This window comes from Callorhinus ursinus, unplaced genomic scaffold (assembly GCF_003265705.2).
Source record: "Callorhinus ursinus isolate GAN/ISIS: 27379988/994484 unplaced genomic scaffold, GSC_fseal_2.0 scaffold99, whole genome shotgun sequence".
Classification (NCBI taxonomy): domain Eukaryota; kingdom Metazoa; phylum Chordata; class Mammalia; order Carnivora; family Otariidae; genus Callorhinus; species Callorhinus ursinus.
The window spans coordinates 1,679,174-1,694,297 of NW_027397161.1; the positions used below are offsets into that span (position 1 = coordinate 1,679,174).

The window sequence follows — 15,124 nt, forward strand, 5'->3', positions numbered from 1 at the left end:
TTGATTTTAAGGAGTATAGGATTAGGAGAAATCTAGTGACAAAACAAAAGACCAGTCCTAAGGGAAAAAACAGATCAGTCTCTTTAACTTATTGGCCACAGAGATGTTTGACCTAGAACAAGGGCCTACTTGCATCAGAGGGAAAGGGAGGAAACAGGCGTTTGGCATCACCCTGACTCAGAAGGGCAGCTGCCTTCGCCTTGGCTGTGCCCCTGACTCCCAGCGTGGCTCCCTTCAGACCCACGTGAAGAGAAGACAGTGGGTACTCTGTTTACACCTCGACTTGCGTGTCCGCTGAGGACCAGGAAGAGAAAGCCATCAACGCAGTGCTTGCTCTTCAAGAGCTCATGCTCCACAGGGAGAAGGACAATCTCCGAGCAGACGATGCATGCAACAGCAGGGCTCTGCACGGGCCACAGTGGCAGAAACAGGCACCTCTGCCTGGTGTGCCTCCAAGGAGAGTCCGCAGAAGAGGAGATATCTTCCCCACTTGATTTTCTGAGAAGGAACCCACTCATGAAACTGTCTAGTTCCCTTTGTGCTGAAAAGGTGCAGGGAAAGACTGGATGTAAAATGGGATGTAATTATTTTTATTTTATGTGACACAACAATCACAGAAATAAGAAAGCTGTGAAAATGATGTTGTTTGGTGATATGATTTCATGACCAGTGGCTTGAAGTCCATCCTCAAATGCTGGTGAAGTATTTTATTCACATAAACAAATGCCGTCACTAGAGCTTATAAGCTATCTGAACGCCCAGGAGCCTGGGGCAAATAATAAGATATGTTAGAATACTACACAACTCTTAGCAGAATATTTAAACCAATAAAGAATCGTCTCCAAATATACTGCTGAAGTTAAAAACAAAAACAAAAAAGAAAAACAAAGTCCAGACCAGAGCATAAGGGCGTAGGGTACGTGGCTTCCATTTGGAGAAGAGAAGCGAGGAGCGGGGTGAGTGTGTGTCCTGTGTGTGCGTGCCTCATCAGGGGGATAAGGGAGACATTGTCTCCAGGGAGGGCGCCGGAGGTCTGCAGTGGGGAGTATCTGTCATTAGATGTGTATTTGAATGGTTTTTCTCCCATGTGCATATATCACTTAATGTTTAATTTTCATTAATGTGTTCAGCAAAAGCTTATTCAATGCCTTTTTAAATGCCAGGTACTGTGTAAGACTTGGGGCTGTGATGGGAGCAAGATGCCGTCTCCCCCTTGAGGACCAGCACAACACGGGACTGTGAGCAGTGGCCACAGCCGTCATGCTGTGGAGAATAAGAAGGAGCTCAGCCATGCGGAGAAGCCACTCTGCTGGTGCTAGAGACAGTTCTCCCTGGGCGTGTCTCGGGAAGAGGACGTCTGTGAAAGGGGCTTGTTGGACAGAGACGGTGCTTCCATCTGGACTGAGCACAATAAATGAGAGAGCATCGTTCTCCGGAGCAAAAGCTGGGCAGGGCACCAGCAGCCTCCTTGGGACACTGGGGGCTCCTCAGCTGTGACACAGACGGCCGTGGGCACTGCATCACGTGGGACTTGGGAAAAGGGAACTATGCGAACATGGCTCCCAAGCTGCCCATGTGCCAGGAGCAATCAAGTCTGTCTCTCGCCCAGGGTCCCAAGTCTTTGGCAGGCATCAATGAAACCGTGCAAGCTAACTTGTCAGCTTGCAAGGAGGGGAAGTCCAAACCCCTCACAGTTCTTGACAAGTAGATCCAAGTCAAAGAAAAGGAAGTTTTTTAGTCTAGCACCTCCCATGGTGCTGGTCCTAAGCTAACATTCGCCACCATACCCCATTTAGCCGTGCACCTTAATGGGACCGCTCCGAGTGTGGAGCTATGAAGAAAATACAGGTTTCCCCCTCTGCTCTGCCCAGACGCAGGCCACAGCCCCTCCAGATCTAGGCGTAAATAATACAAAGTCACATAAAATTTCCTCTCCACTCTGTGCACAGGCAGGAAAACTGGGCAAAGCCTGAGTGGCTGACTCATTCCCTCCCCTCTGTAGGTCAGCACAGACCGCTACTAGGGAACAGTGCCAGATTTTAGCTATGTTTTTAGGCATCGGTGGCCTCAGAGCACCTCATACATCTATTAGTAGGATTAACTTAGTCTTATCGATGAATCAGTATTAAATGACAAAGCCTAAATACCTCCCAAGCTTTTCTTTCTTATACAGTGTATTCTTTAAAAGGGTTTAGAATTGAAATTGTCTTTTGACTGGATTTATGTGTTTGCATTTGCTTTAGATTCAGCACATAATAAAAAGAACTCCTCGTCAGATTTATACGCATTACCTTGCTAAATTGAAAACTAGTTTTTCCTTGTTTCTGTTTTCACACCAACTTCTTAATCCTACAGAATTTAAAAGTATGCACTACAGACCCTCTCGCTTCTAATTTCATGAAGCAAATGTACACTCTCCTCTCATCTGGTCAGAATGCGTTCACTTACTGCTTCTGGTTTACCTCGTCTACAGTATCTTTATTCTGGTAACTTATTACTATTTATATCTCTGGCATTTGAGCCATGCATATTTCAACGAGTAAAAAGGAAAAAAAAGGAATTTAGAACACAAGTTGTCCCTCTTTACAGAAAGCTGAAGGGTGGCCAGGCTTAAACCCAGTCACATTGCCACTTTTCTCCTGAAGGGCGGCTGGCCTGGTAGCGGGCTCTTCCTGCAAGTTAAAAGGTGAAATGAGTCACAGGCAGATATTTTGGCTATAGAGCTAATATTAGTAATAAGAGCCTTCAATATAAGAAAATGTCCAGGACTGATACTTGTCATTGCAAGAAAACTGAGTGACATCATTCTCCACCACTCCAAACAAGGAAGACCTTTTACGGCCTTCATCTAAAACTACCATGTTCTTTCTGCTTAAGCTGATGTCAAGGTGAACTAGTGATTTTCAAAGACTCTGCCCTTCGATATTGCCATCCAGCTGTCTGATGTGGGTCACATACAGATCACCCCTGAGAAACTCTGAACCGAGGCAGGAGGCACCTGTGACAGAGACTCTATTGAATATCTAAGATGTCTTGACCCATCTTTGTACTATGAAGTGCTGTCCAATGGTGGGGATAGGCCTGAGTGGTCCAGCCATCCCAGAGAGAGCGATCCGGCAGCTCACAGGATCTGCCTGCCTGTCCTGCAGGAGGTCTGCCGGTCTCCTGCAAAACTTTTTTTAAAGAACTAGTTATAAACTTTTAAAGAAATTGCAATATTTTAGGTAAAGTTTGCATTTCGAATATTCTCTGAAAATATGAAGCTGGGCAATTTGGAACCTGCATTTCCTCACAGTAACAACCAAGGGTTGTAAGGAGACAGTCCCCAACATCCCCACTGCCCCATGTGTTGCCCCTGCCCAGCCACAAGGCCGTCAGCTCTCCCATAGGCCGACACGTTACCCTCCTGAAGGGTTGGCCAGGGACTACGGGTGAGACCTGTGCCTTTGGAACAGAGTAAAATTAAAAGGACATTGTTTTGAATGAACTAATGCCACACTCCATCTATGTGAGGTAACCGGTAATAAAGAATTTTTCATGTACAAAAAAAGCCCGATTGTGGTGACCCTAACACCCTATTTCAGAATGGCAGAAAACTTAACTTCCCTGAACTAGTCCCATTTCTCATCACACAGCACCTGTCAAGTGAGTCACGGGCACAAGGCCCCTCCACCCTGCTCTGCCCACTCTTCAGCCAACCCCAGGCCAACTGTGAGGGGATTCCTCTGAGGGAAAGTTATGAGCCATATGCTGTTTTTTAAGTGTTAAGTATTCCTTGTTGCCCACTGAAATAGTGCCAGTGTTCTATTTGTTAACAAAATGTTCTTGATGAATGTGGGAAATTAAAGAAGAACAAGAAAGAAGCATGAAGTATTCCAGGAGCTTTTCCCTAAAACATCAGTTGTGAGAGGAGCAAGGAAGGGGAGCAGTTGCCCAGCTGCAGGCTAGGGGCAAGTGTGCCCTCTGTAAGGGATCCATCAACAGTAATAAAACCGAGCACAGCTTGGTCTGCTTTTTCATTATGACCACGTGCCAGCAATGTCAACTGCACTCTTCCTCCCTTCCCCATTTTGGGAGTGTCTGTGTGTGTCCACAGCTTGTGGCAGAGGGCCTGGGAAGTACGTCCGGAAGCAGGCGGCAGGAATGGGCAGCATGAGGTCCCACAGAGCCTATGAATGCCCTTCGGACACTGGAAGATGAACTCCCGTGAAGAAGTGGTTCTGTTCACTGCTGCTCCAGGGGAACAGTTAATGCCAGTGAGTGAACACCACTTGTGGGCAGCCTCAGAGCGCGTCAACGACCTGACCAGCAATAATGGCATGAGGGGTAGAGTTCCCAGTGCCCAGGAGTCTTCGGACGGCCAAGGGTCACCTACGGAGGATGTAGCAGACAGCATGCTGGCCTACCCGTCTCCATGTAGGAGGTTTCATGGATGGTGCTGCTGGGATCTGGGTTCACTGGCCGCTCACCAGACGATTCTAAAGTCTGGCTCCTCTGCATTTATTTTTCCTAAGTCTCTTAATTTTCATTGAAGGGAACAGACCTCAGTGGCCATGAAGATTGTTTGGTCTCGAGGTCCTGGTTGGCAGGACCCGTGTCTCATCTCTCCTCAGAGTTGGCTAATGGTCAGCACATGGCTTTGCATAAGATTGGCACTCGGTTCACATTAGCTGTGGAGCTGAGCTACTTCATTTGCCTTTCCCTGGTCAGGGCTCCACCAGACCATTTGGAAGATGCGGCCTGGGGACCATGTATGTGTTACAAAAATTACAGATCTTTAAGCCTGGAGGAATCCTGGGGTCAGAGACGTCATTTTTCAGCTGAGGAAGTGGAGGCTCCACAGGGGACCAGAAAGGACACAGGATGCTTATTTCAGTAGCCGTCTGAAGCCCTACTGCCCAGCGTGGGAGCCACTGGGGGCTGCAAGTCCCTGAAACATGGTGGGTCCACATTGTGATGTGCTGTGAGTGCAAATCAAGTGCTGGATTTTTAAGACCCAATATAAAAAAAATTCAAAATTTCTCATCCATGTTTTATATTGATTTCAAGTTTAAATGATAATGATTTGGACATTTTTGGATAAAGTATATTAAAATTAATTTCACTTTTCTTTTACTTTTTTAATGGGGCAACTAGAATATTAAAAATTATCTATGTGGTTCACATACTATTTCTTCTAGGCAGTGCTGGTCTAGAACAAAGCTTATGTGTGTAACTTCTGGTCTCAAGTCCCTCTGCAGGACAATAAACTGTTTTAACACATATTTACTTTGATTTTAACTTTTGTCTTGAAAATGAATGGAGATGAAAGACAAAAGGTTTTTGCTAATGTTATAATTTGGGTGCTATCACAGAACCTTCTGAATTTATAGACTTGTGAATGTGCCTAGCTGGAGTGCATGTGGTCCCAGCATGTGCTCTTTGACCTGGAGAAAATAAAATGAGCGAATTCACTGTATTCACAATAGGTCTGTCTTCAGGAAAACAAAAGTCTCATTTCCCTGTTTAATTTCTGATGTTTCCACCATTCTTAACTGTACTAAAATCATCTGTGATGTGACTAAAATTTTTAAGTACAAGAAATCAGATAAATACTCATTCCATGGAAAATGGAGTTGCTTTTGCAAAGCATAACAATGCCCATGAAATTACTTTAGTAACTGTTGCTATTATGTCAAACCATGGATATTGTTACTGTTAAGGATAAAAGCTTTCTTTTAAAAGGTTTATTATGGGAAGGATTCCCCGGCCCCCAATATTCATATGAGTTTTACCAGCAGTTCATTAAAAAACAGTAGAAACAGACTTTTTTTTTGAAAATGCAGGTGACCTTAAAACATCAATTTTTAGAGTGAGGCGTGAGCTATTTGCCTGTCAGCTTATCCAACTGAGACTGTTGTACTCACCAAGCCGCTACCTTACCTTTGTATTTTTCTGTTTGAGTCCTTAGAAGCTCTGTACATTTTGTCTCTTCCTCCTGTATTTCCAGATGAAATCGACATTCTGGGTGAACACTGGTCACCTGGTCAAGGTTTAAAAAAATGCCAGTAACTAAAAATTTCACCATTAAGGGGAAAGTTAAACAACACTTCTACAAAACAAAACAGCTCATGGTTCTAAACTGTTCCCCAAATAACACTCACTTAAAAGCAATCACCTTCATATTTCTGGCACGGTTATTTAAAAAAAAAATTACTTTGTAAAGGACTCATAACACAAATATAAACCTAATAGAAATTTTTTTTTCTGAGCAGGAAAACAACTTACTAACATAATACATTGTATGTTGTTGGTACTAATTTGGCAGCAGCAGAGTTTTTTAATCCAATGATCTTTCAATATTTGAGTCCTCCATTTCATAGCCCTTGATTTAATTAAAGTACATACATGTCTACTCATAAGACTATTCTTAATGACCACACGCTATCCCCAGACACCAGCACTCCTCATTTAAGGACAGTCTCTGTACTCACTGAACAGGGCACTAACGGGATAACTTTATCTGTAGAGCCTGCAGGTCACATCTGAAACTTTAGAATTTGGCGCGAAGAAGATTTTCAAAAAGATTAGAGGGGTAAGTAGGGAGAGGAAGAGGGAGCAGGGTGTTATTTATCACTAAACAAGAGGTGGGTGATTTCCCATCGTGATCGGTCACAGGAACTAAAGTTGCGGCACAGATAGTGATTAGTATTGCCTATTAATGTGTGCAAAAGACAAAATTGCACATTTCAGTCTTAGAATAGTCTCTGATCTCTGTTTTTATGAAAATCCAACGTTCTCTTTTTTTATTTCTCCCCACCCCAAGTACTCAACCCTCCTGTGTCTGAACAAAATTCTACTTTTCCTGTAAGACTATCATACTCTGGGTATGTTACGGCCACCTGTATTTAATTACCCCACTATCAAAATGCTTAATTAGGACTCTCACCAGGAATAAAGTTCCTAAACAGAATTAAAAGAAGTAAAGGCTGATACTTTTGCCACATTCACCCTCATTTTTAAAAAGACACAAAGTTCCTCCTCCCAGGCTCATTACTGGACAACCACCAACTGTTAGAAACTCCTGGTTTCAAACAGACCGTACTTTTCCTATATGAACAAGTCAATGGTCTTTAAGTTTCAGAATTGTGAAAATTATGTTGACTTAAAAAATGTTTGTCAAGGTATAAAAAGACACTATGGTTCCTGACATTCTTTAATATGCAGAGCAATGACTTACTTTGGGAACTCTTAGAAATCAAAGCTGCATTAGCCAGAATAATTCCTGGTACGTCTAACAAACTAGATCTTTCAAAGCATTAAAATTACTAACAAGGGTCTTCTTAAACCTCCACTCCTCTGAGGGAGGACAGACCCGGTAACCTTCATACCAGGCAAGGGAGTTTCGTAGGTTCTCACCCCCTAAATAATGAGATACGCTCAGCAATGACAACCTCCCTACACAGCTCTGTCCTTGGCTTCACAACCTCAGAGGGGCTATGAGTCCAGAGGGCCGGTGATGCGGCTGCCATACGGGCAAACGAGCAAGCCCGGCTTCCGCGTGGGAGGAAGGCAAGCCCCCGGGTGGACAATTTCCTTCGAGTACAAGGAAGAACTCCTGAGAATTCGAGAATCCAGTCATGCAGCCCTTCAACAAACCACTGTTGAGTGTGTTATCTGTTCCAACAAGGGTGAGGGAATCAGAATATTTCCGGAAGGAAACTTTCTTCAGCCACACCGTCTCCCTCCGAAACACACTCAAGCAAATACAAACCAGTGACAAGTACAAGGAAGTGGAAGGAGAAGTATTCAGTGACAAGGCAAACTCCAATTTCCCTCGGGAATGTGAAGCCCGCGCAGGTGGCCGCAGCCCTGACCCCTGTCTCTCGCTCGAGGCGACGCGACGGCCAGGCACCGCCAGCCTCACGCCTCGGGGAAGAGGCGGCCGAAACCAGCTCCTCTTTGACTAGCGTCTTGGAGGAAAGTGGATCCTGCTTCTAGCAAACCCAGGGCGGCAGACGGAACCGACAAATGCATGCTCCCTGCCCGAGTCCTAGCTCTGACCCGCTCCCCAGACGGGACCCCGTTCCGGACTCCGTTTCCGACCGCGTTCCCGACCCCGGACCCCCGACTGCGACCGGCCCGCCCCGAGCCCAGCGCCTGGACGCGGGAGGGAAGCGCAGCCGGCGCGAACCGCGCTCCTCTCCCGGGAGGGAGGACGCGTGTCGGGGTGGAGGGAGGGAGGGCGGGGGTCGCAGGACGCACTCACGGGGGCGAGCAGCCAGCCACAGCAGGTCAGCAGCGCCGGCGGCAGCAGCGCGAGCGCCCTCATCGCGGCTCGGCGGATGCCAACATGGGCCGAGCCGCGGGCGCGCACCCCTGGCTCCGGCGGTCGGAGCGCCACGCGCCCTGCAGCTGCCGCGGGGCTGCTGGAGCGCGTGGGCCGGCCGCCTAGTTGCCTGCCGGCCGCCGGCCCTGGGTGCACCCTGCGCCCGCCGGCTCCGCCCCCCGCGCCCGCGGCCCCGCCCCGAGGCCTTCCTCCCCACGGCCCCCAGGTCTTCCTGGGTCTTCCTCTCGGCGCCCCCAGCTCCTCCCCTCCCAGCCCCGCGCGCTCTACCCCCTCCCTGGGCCCCCGCGCTCCCTCCCTCGGACCCGCGTCCCCACCTCGCGCCCCCTCCTGCCAGGTACCACGCCCTCCGGCCTTACCCCGCGCCTTCCGCGGCTGGAGGAGCGGTGAGGAGACGAGCGCAGGTAGGCGAAGGGCTTGCAGTGCCAGCCAGACTCCAAGTGGAGAGGTCAGGGGAAGGGCGACTTGGGAGTGACCCTCTTTGGGAACAGGGAAGCAGGACTCCAGGCGTGAACCGCCATGGGTTTGCACCTACTTATGTCCTACTTGTTAAATAATAAGCTAAAGACGCCCAAGAAAATGTCAAGAAACCCAGTTAGGGTGGGTGTGCTGCCTTCGAAGCCAGTGGGGTTGGGTTGGAGCAACTGAAACTTAAGAAAAAAATTAGAGTGCATTTGGGTGGGCAGACTTCCTGTGGCGGTGGGTCCTGCCTGAGTCAAGCCAGCAAAGCTTTTCTGTCCTCCAGAGTGGCTGCTGCAGAGGGGCTTGAGACAGAAATGGGCATTTCCAGAAGCATCCTGTAGGCTCCTAACATCCCAGAGGATTACTTTAGCATTAGAGCTAGTTGCTATCCAGCAAATGGAAAAGCATGTAGAAATGAAAAGTGAAACAGGTAATTTTTGTTGTGGTTTTAACTTTTCGTGTGAAAATAGTTTCAAACTTACACAAAAATTAGAATAAGAAGAGTACAAAGAATACCCTTTTACCCTTTAATTAGATTCAGCTATTAAAGTTTTACCCCATTGGCTTTTTATCATTTGTGTCCTCTCGGACCACCCTTACCCCTCCCCACATGTATCCATCAGTATCTATCAGTCATCTGTCTATCATCTGTCTACCTGTCTGTCATCTATCATTCTCTCTGATGGGGAGCAGTATTAGAGGCCAAGATCCAGGTGCTCTAGGTGGATGCAGTGTGGGCTCTGGAAGCTTAGTGACCTTGGGACCAATTTGGTAAAGATTCCTTTTACTCACTGTTCAACCCTGGACAAGTCAAGGGACTTCTCTGAGCTATATGTCTATTTGTAAATGAGAATAATGATGCCTGCCTTCCACCTCAGAGGGTGGCTATAAGAATCAAGATCATTGATGCATGCATACATGTTTTGTTGTTGAGGGCCCACACTCTAAACATTACTACATTGGGTTCAGGACAAGACACAAGGTGTCTTCCCGTGTAGGAGTTCATATCATGGGAAGTAGGTGTGAAGGTAATGAGACGCAGGCTAATGGGAGAAGGAGGAGTTGGCTTCCTCTGGGAGACACTGGAGGAGTCGACACCTACATGTGACAGGCTAAGAAGAATGGTTATGAGTGAGAGATCAAGGGTGGAGATAGGAAGCATCTCAGAAGCACCAAGGAGAAACGAATGTGCTGAGAGCATCAGAGAAATCAAGAAGTATGGCCAATCTGGGAGGCTTGAGAACCTGAAAGATCATCTTGACCCAGTGGAGGACAAAATCAGTATTGTATGAGAGGCAGAATTATATAGCCTCCAGATGGAATGAATGCACAACAAAATGTTCTTTAATTCTGACTGTTCTTACCTTGTTCCAAATTCCCACTGATGTTGGGATGGGCGGTACTGTCTGTTTTGGGTAAGTCCTCACTCTCCCAGGAATTTTCCCACTTTCCTTGTAGGGGGGCCTATGTGTTCTGAGGGCTGAAGGAGGGGTTCTTCCACGGGTGCCTGATATGGTAGACCAGTGGCTTTGTTTCTGCACCTCTGGCACTGGCCTTGCTGAGGTGTGGTAGCCCCCGATTGGCTGTGCTGACACTTTGCAAAAGCCTTGGTCCCTGCCCTGCCCTCTGGTCACAAGGGCCCCACCACTGCCTCCTGCTCTCGGGACCACTTCTGACCACACCTACCCTCAGCACCTGCACCTGCTGATGTTCTGAGGCATCTGGGAGGGGGCAGGGACTGTGGGACACTTCAGCTGCCCTCCCCACCTCCTGCCTGGACACCCCTTTTGCCAGGACCCCCTTGCCCACACAGCACACACTTCCTGGCATTGTTTTTTGCCAGTGGCTTCCCTGGGTTTTTCTGGCTCAGCTCTGAGTGGAAGAACCAAATCTCCTGTGGTGGAAGCTGAGCAGATTAGAAGCTCAGAAACCTGTTGATTTAGTGAAGGGAAGACTTAAGGCTTTGTGGTTACAAGAGAGTGAAATTGATCAAAACTAAATACTTTCCAAAAGAGAAAAGTAAGCTTTGAATACATGACTCTGAGGTCCTTCTGGTCTTTCTGCTGAGACTAGATGAGTGACTCCGGGGACCACATCTGCTAGGGTGGAGGGTCAGGCCCACATCCCACAAGGACTTTGTTAACTTGTACCTATGAGGAAACTCACCATTTGCTGTATCCCAACTTATGTGTATTTTAAAAGCCTGGATGTTAGAATTCATTAAAACATCTACTTTCTCTTCCCTCCTAAAAAAAGCCTGGGGTGTTAGAGACTGCTTTAAGTCATTTGCCCACTCGCAGCTGTGTGTTGGGGGGATCAGCAGGTGCTCACAGGAATGCCCTTTGGGACCTGAACCCTGGCCTTGCACTTCATCCATAGAGCACATCTCCTGTGGTTGTGTTCTAAGTTCCTACAAGCACACAGCAGCCTGGCCCCTTGGTGCCTGAATACTCAGGGAACCCTGGAGCACAGATGCTCAGTGCATCATGTCACACAAGACTGCATTAGTTTCCCAGGCTGTGGCGTAGAATTCCTAATATGTGTGTGGCCTACTTCTCAAGGTGCTTACAAAGATAAAAATAAAATATGAGCCATGTGCATGGATGTGAAGTGCTGCCTTAGGGATGTGCCCCCTCAGCCCCACTGCCAGCTCCAGCTCCCTGGGTGGACAGATACAATGCAGCCTCTGGCCCCAGAATGGGTCAGTGGCATCTGGGCTGCTAGTATGCCCGTGCTGTTTCTGGCCCTTCCTATTTTCAACCGTAACCAACCTATCCAATGAGATGGATTCATTCGAGTAAATTCCCCTTATGCCTGTGGCTTTGTAAGACCCTGGCAATCCTCGGTCCTTTTCTGGTGAGGATCTCTTTTCCAGAGAGCAAAGGCCCAGTGCCATGGGATAACAAAACTCCCAGCTGCTTAATTAAAAAGGTCTCACTACCCTCCTCTGCCCTAGCCCAGTCCTGCACCAGGCCCTGAACCTGGGGCCGGGAGCTGTGCACAGCATGGTAAGGTAGGAGTCTCCTCTCCCACAGGCTTGCCTCCACACCCCTTCACCACTGCAGCTTGGGCATCCTCCAGGTCGGGGGGGGGGCAGGGAAGAAAGCCCTACTTACTGGCCCAACATGGGCTGCTTGTGAGGTCCACAGGTCTCCCTTGCTCCTGCCATCCTCGAGACCCTTCAGCTATAGCCCTTTGGATGTGAAGGATGCCTCTCAGGATGCCTGCAGCTTCCACAGGTTTCGCTTCGACTGGGATTATCTTTCCTCTCCAGACTGTCCTCCTGAAAGAAAGATTTTGAAGATGGTCCATGGGAGTCGACAGCTGGCTAATGGGAATAAAAACGCACCCTTTGTTTTGCCAAATGGAGGCAGCCAGCCAGATGCAGCCTCACCGTCAGGCTTCCCAGGCGTCAGAGTCGCTCCTGCTTCCTTTGGAGGACACAGGCCAAGCTCCCCAAATGGATCTTGAGGTGCTTCACTTGGGTTGAGGGAGGGGAAGCACCCCCTAGCTCCCTGGTGGAGAAGGGCAGTGTTGAGCACAGTGGGGTCTCTCCTCTGAGTCTTGCCCTGCTGGCCTCCTTCTCTAACTCAACTTGGAACAGAGCCTTTGGCGTCACTCCCTTGGCAAATCCTCTGTCGATGGCCTAGCACCTCACTTTGAAATGTGGGCTACTTTTCATACCTTTCCGGCCTTTGAGTTTAAGTGCTGACATAACTGGCTGAGTCGCCTTTGATGTTCTTTACCTAGCTCTCAGCTGAGCTTGGCCCAGAGGCCTTCAGAAGAATCTGAAGAGGGTCTGTCCCTTGGGAATCCCCCAGAGTAAAAGGAAGTCTGGTGGTGGTGTGTAAGATGCATCTGGAAAGATGTGATTTTGTAAACAGAGCATATTCTTTCAAGCAGTTACATGCTCACAGCAGAACTGAGTGGGAAGGATAGGGTTCCCTTGTCCCCTTCACCTTTCCACCCAGTTTTCTCTTTTTTCCCTTTAAAATTATTTTTACTGAATCATGAATGTACAACAGCTTCTTAAATCTACACACGCACCTACATTTTTTTAAAGGAAAAATCTTATGTTTTATTATGCCATGATCCTGGCTAATAGCTTTTCAAAACTTTGAGAAAAATCTTTGAAAAGGTTTCACATGTCACCTGAAACACACAAATTTAGCATTATCAAAGAAGGAATGCTTCTACACTCTTACAAAGATCACTAGAAAGAAACAACAATTAAAAAGCTAAGGAACTGTCTCAAAGGCATTTTTTTTTTTTTACAATCCTTCCTCCACAGTAAGGTACTGTTATGAATCCAGTCCATTCACAAAATGGCTCTCTGCATCTGCTCTGGTGCCCTCTGTCATATCACTGCATACTTACACATGACTGAGATACGGGTTTCCTTCACACTGTTACTTCAGTAACCTGAATCTGTTCTGTTACCTCTGGGCTCTCACCCTCTCCTGTGTGTAGAGTGAAGCCCATACAGATAGGGAGAAGCTCAATATCGGCTTCTCCCTGCATAACCCCACAGCTTCCACTGCCTCCAGGACCCTAGTTTCCTCCACCATATGGTCTCCCCATGTTCCTGCTACCACCAAAGCTTCCACTCGTCATTGGACCACCAGTAGAAGGTTGCTGGTTATAATTTCCAAACTCATTGTAATTCCCAATTCCATAATTTCCTCCTCCAAGGTTGTCATAATACACCCAATGTGGGGCTCAAATTCACAACCTCAAGATCAAGAGTCACATGACTGAGCCAGCCAGGCACCCTGGTTTTCTCTTTTTTAACATCTTGTACTATTGTGGCACATCATTGAAACTGGCTAACCAATGTTATTTACTAACATCTATAGTTTACTGTCTCCATAGTTTTGCCTTTTGCAGAATGTCACATAGTTGGCATTATACAGTGTGTAGTCTTTTTAGGTTGGTTTCTTTCACATACCAACCTGCATTTAAGATTCCTCCATGTTTTTTGAGTCTTGGCCACCCAGGCGCCCTCAACACTGTCCTGATAACTGTAGTTTATAATCAGTCTTGAAGTCTTACTACGCTTGTATTAGTCCTTTGACTTGCTTCTCCTTCAATACTGTGTTGGCTAGGGGCACCTGGGTGGCTCAGTCAGTTAAGCGTCTGCCTTCAGCTCAGGTCATGGTCCTGGGGTCCTGGGATCAAGCCCCGCATTGGGCTCCCTGCTCAGCGGGAAGGCTGCTTCTCCCTCTCCCACTTCCCCTGCTTGTGTTCCCTCTCTTGCTGTGTCTCTCTCTGTCAAATAAATAAATAAATAAAAATCTAAAAAAAAAATACTGTGTGGGCTATTCTGGATCTTTTGCCTCCATATAAATGTTAGAATCAGTTTATCCATATCCACAAAATAACTTGCTGGGATTTTGATTGGGATTGCATTGAATCTATAGATTAATTAGGGAAGAACTGACCTCTTGACAGTGTAGAATCTTTTTAATCATGAACATGGACTATCTCTCCATTTATTTATTTCTCCTTTGATTTCATTCATCAGAATTTTGTAGTTTTTCTCACATAGATCTTGTACATATTTTGTTTGATTTATAGCTAAGTATTTCAGGGTTTTTTGGTGCTAATGTAAACAATAAGTTCATCTTCCATTTGTTCATTACTGGTATATAAGAAAGCAATTGCCCTTTGTATATTAACCTTATATCCTGCAACTTTGCTATAATCACTAATTGGTTGTAGGAGGTTTTTTGTGCTGTTGATTCTTTGGGATTTTCAACATAAACAATGATGTCATTTGTGAACAAAAACAGTTTTATTTCTTCATTCCCAGTCTATGTACCTTTTATTTCTTTTTCTTGTCTTATTTCATTAGCTAGAACTTCCAGTATGATGTTGAATAGGAATGGTGAAAGGGGACATCCATGCCTGCCTCATTTTAGCAGGGAAGTATCTAGTTTCTCACCATTAAGTATGATATTAACTGTAGGGTTCCCCCCCTCCCCGGATGGTCTTTTTTAAATTGAGGAAGTTCCCCTCAATTCCTACTTGGTTGAGAGGTCTTTTTTTTATTATGTTATGTTAATCACCATACATTACATCATTAGTTTTTGATGTAGTGTTCCATGATTCATTGTTTGCATATAACACCCAGTGCTCCATTCAGTACGTGCCCTCTTTAACACCATCACCAGGCTAACCCAGCCCCCCACCCCCTCCCCTTTTAGAACCCTCAGTTTGGTTGAGAGTTTTTATCATGAATAGGTGTTAGCTTTTGTCAGTGCTTTTTCAACATCTATTTTATGTAATCACATGATTTTTCTTCTTTAGCTTGTTGATGTGATAGATTATATTAAT

The 15,124-nt window shown here is 46.6% G+C and overlaps 1 protein-coding gene across 2 annotated transcripts in view; it reads right to left on the bottom strand.

Moving 5' to 3' along the window:
- The window catches only part of VIPR2 (vasoactive intestinal peptide receptor 2), a 65,524-nt gene extending 57,082 nt beyond the window's left edge, over window positions 1–8,442 (bottom strand). Inside the window, exons 1-2 of one of the 2 annotated variants that reach the window (XM_073888922.1) lie at window positions 8,249–8,442; window positions 5,923–6,022 (exon numbers count right to left, since the gene is read on the bottom strand). In XM_073888922.1, the coding sequence (XP_073745023.1) occupies window positions 5,923–6,022; window positions 8,249–8,311 (163 nt within the window). In that variant the 5' untranslated portion in view covers window positions 8,312–8,442. The remainder of the gene's footprint in view (window positions 1–5,922; window positions 6,023–8,248) is intronic. The other variant, XM_025859125.2, reaches the window with a different exon arrangement.
- Window positions 8,443–15,124: the final 6,682 nt, after the last annotated feature.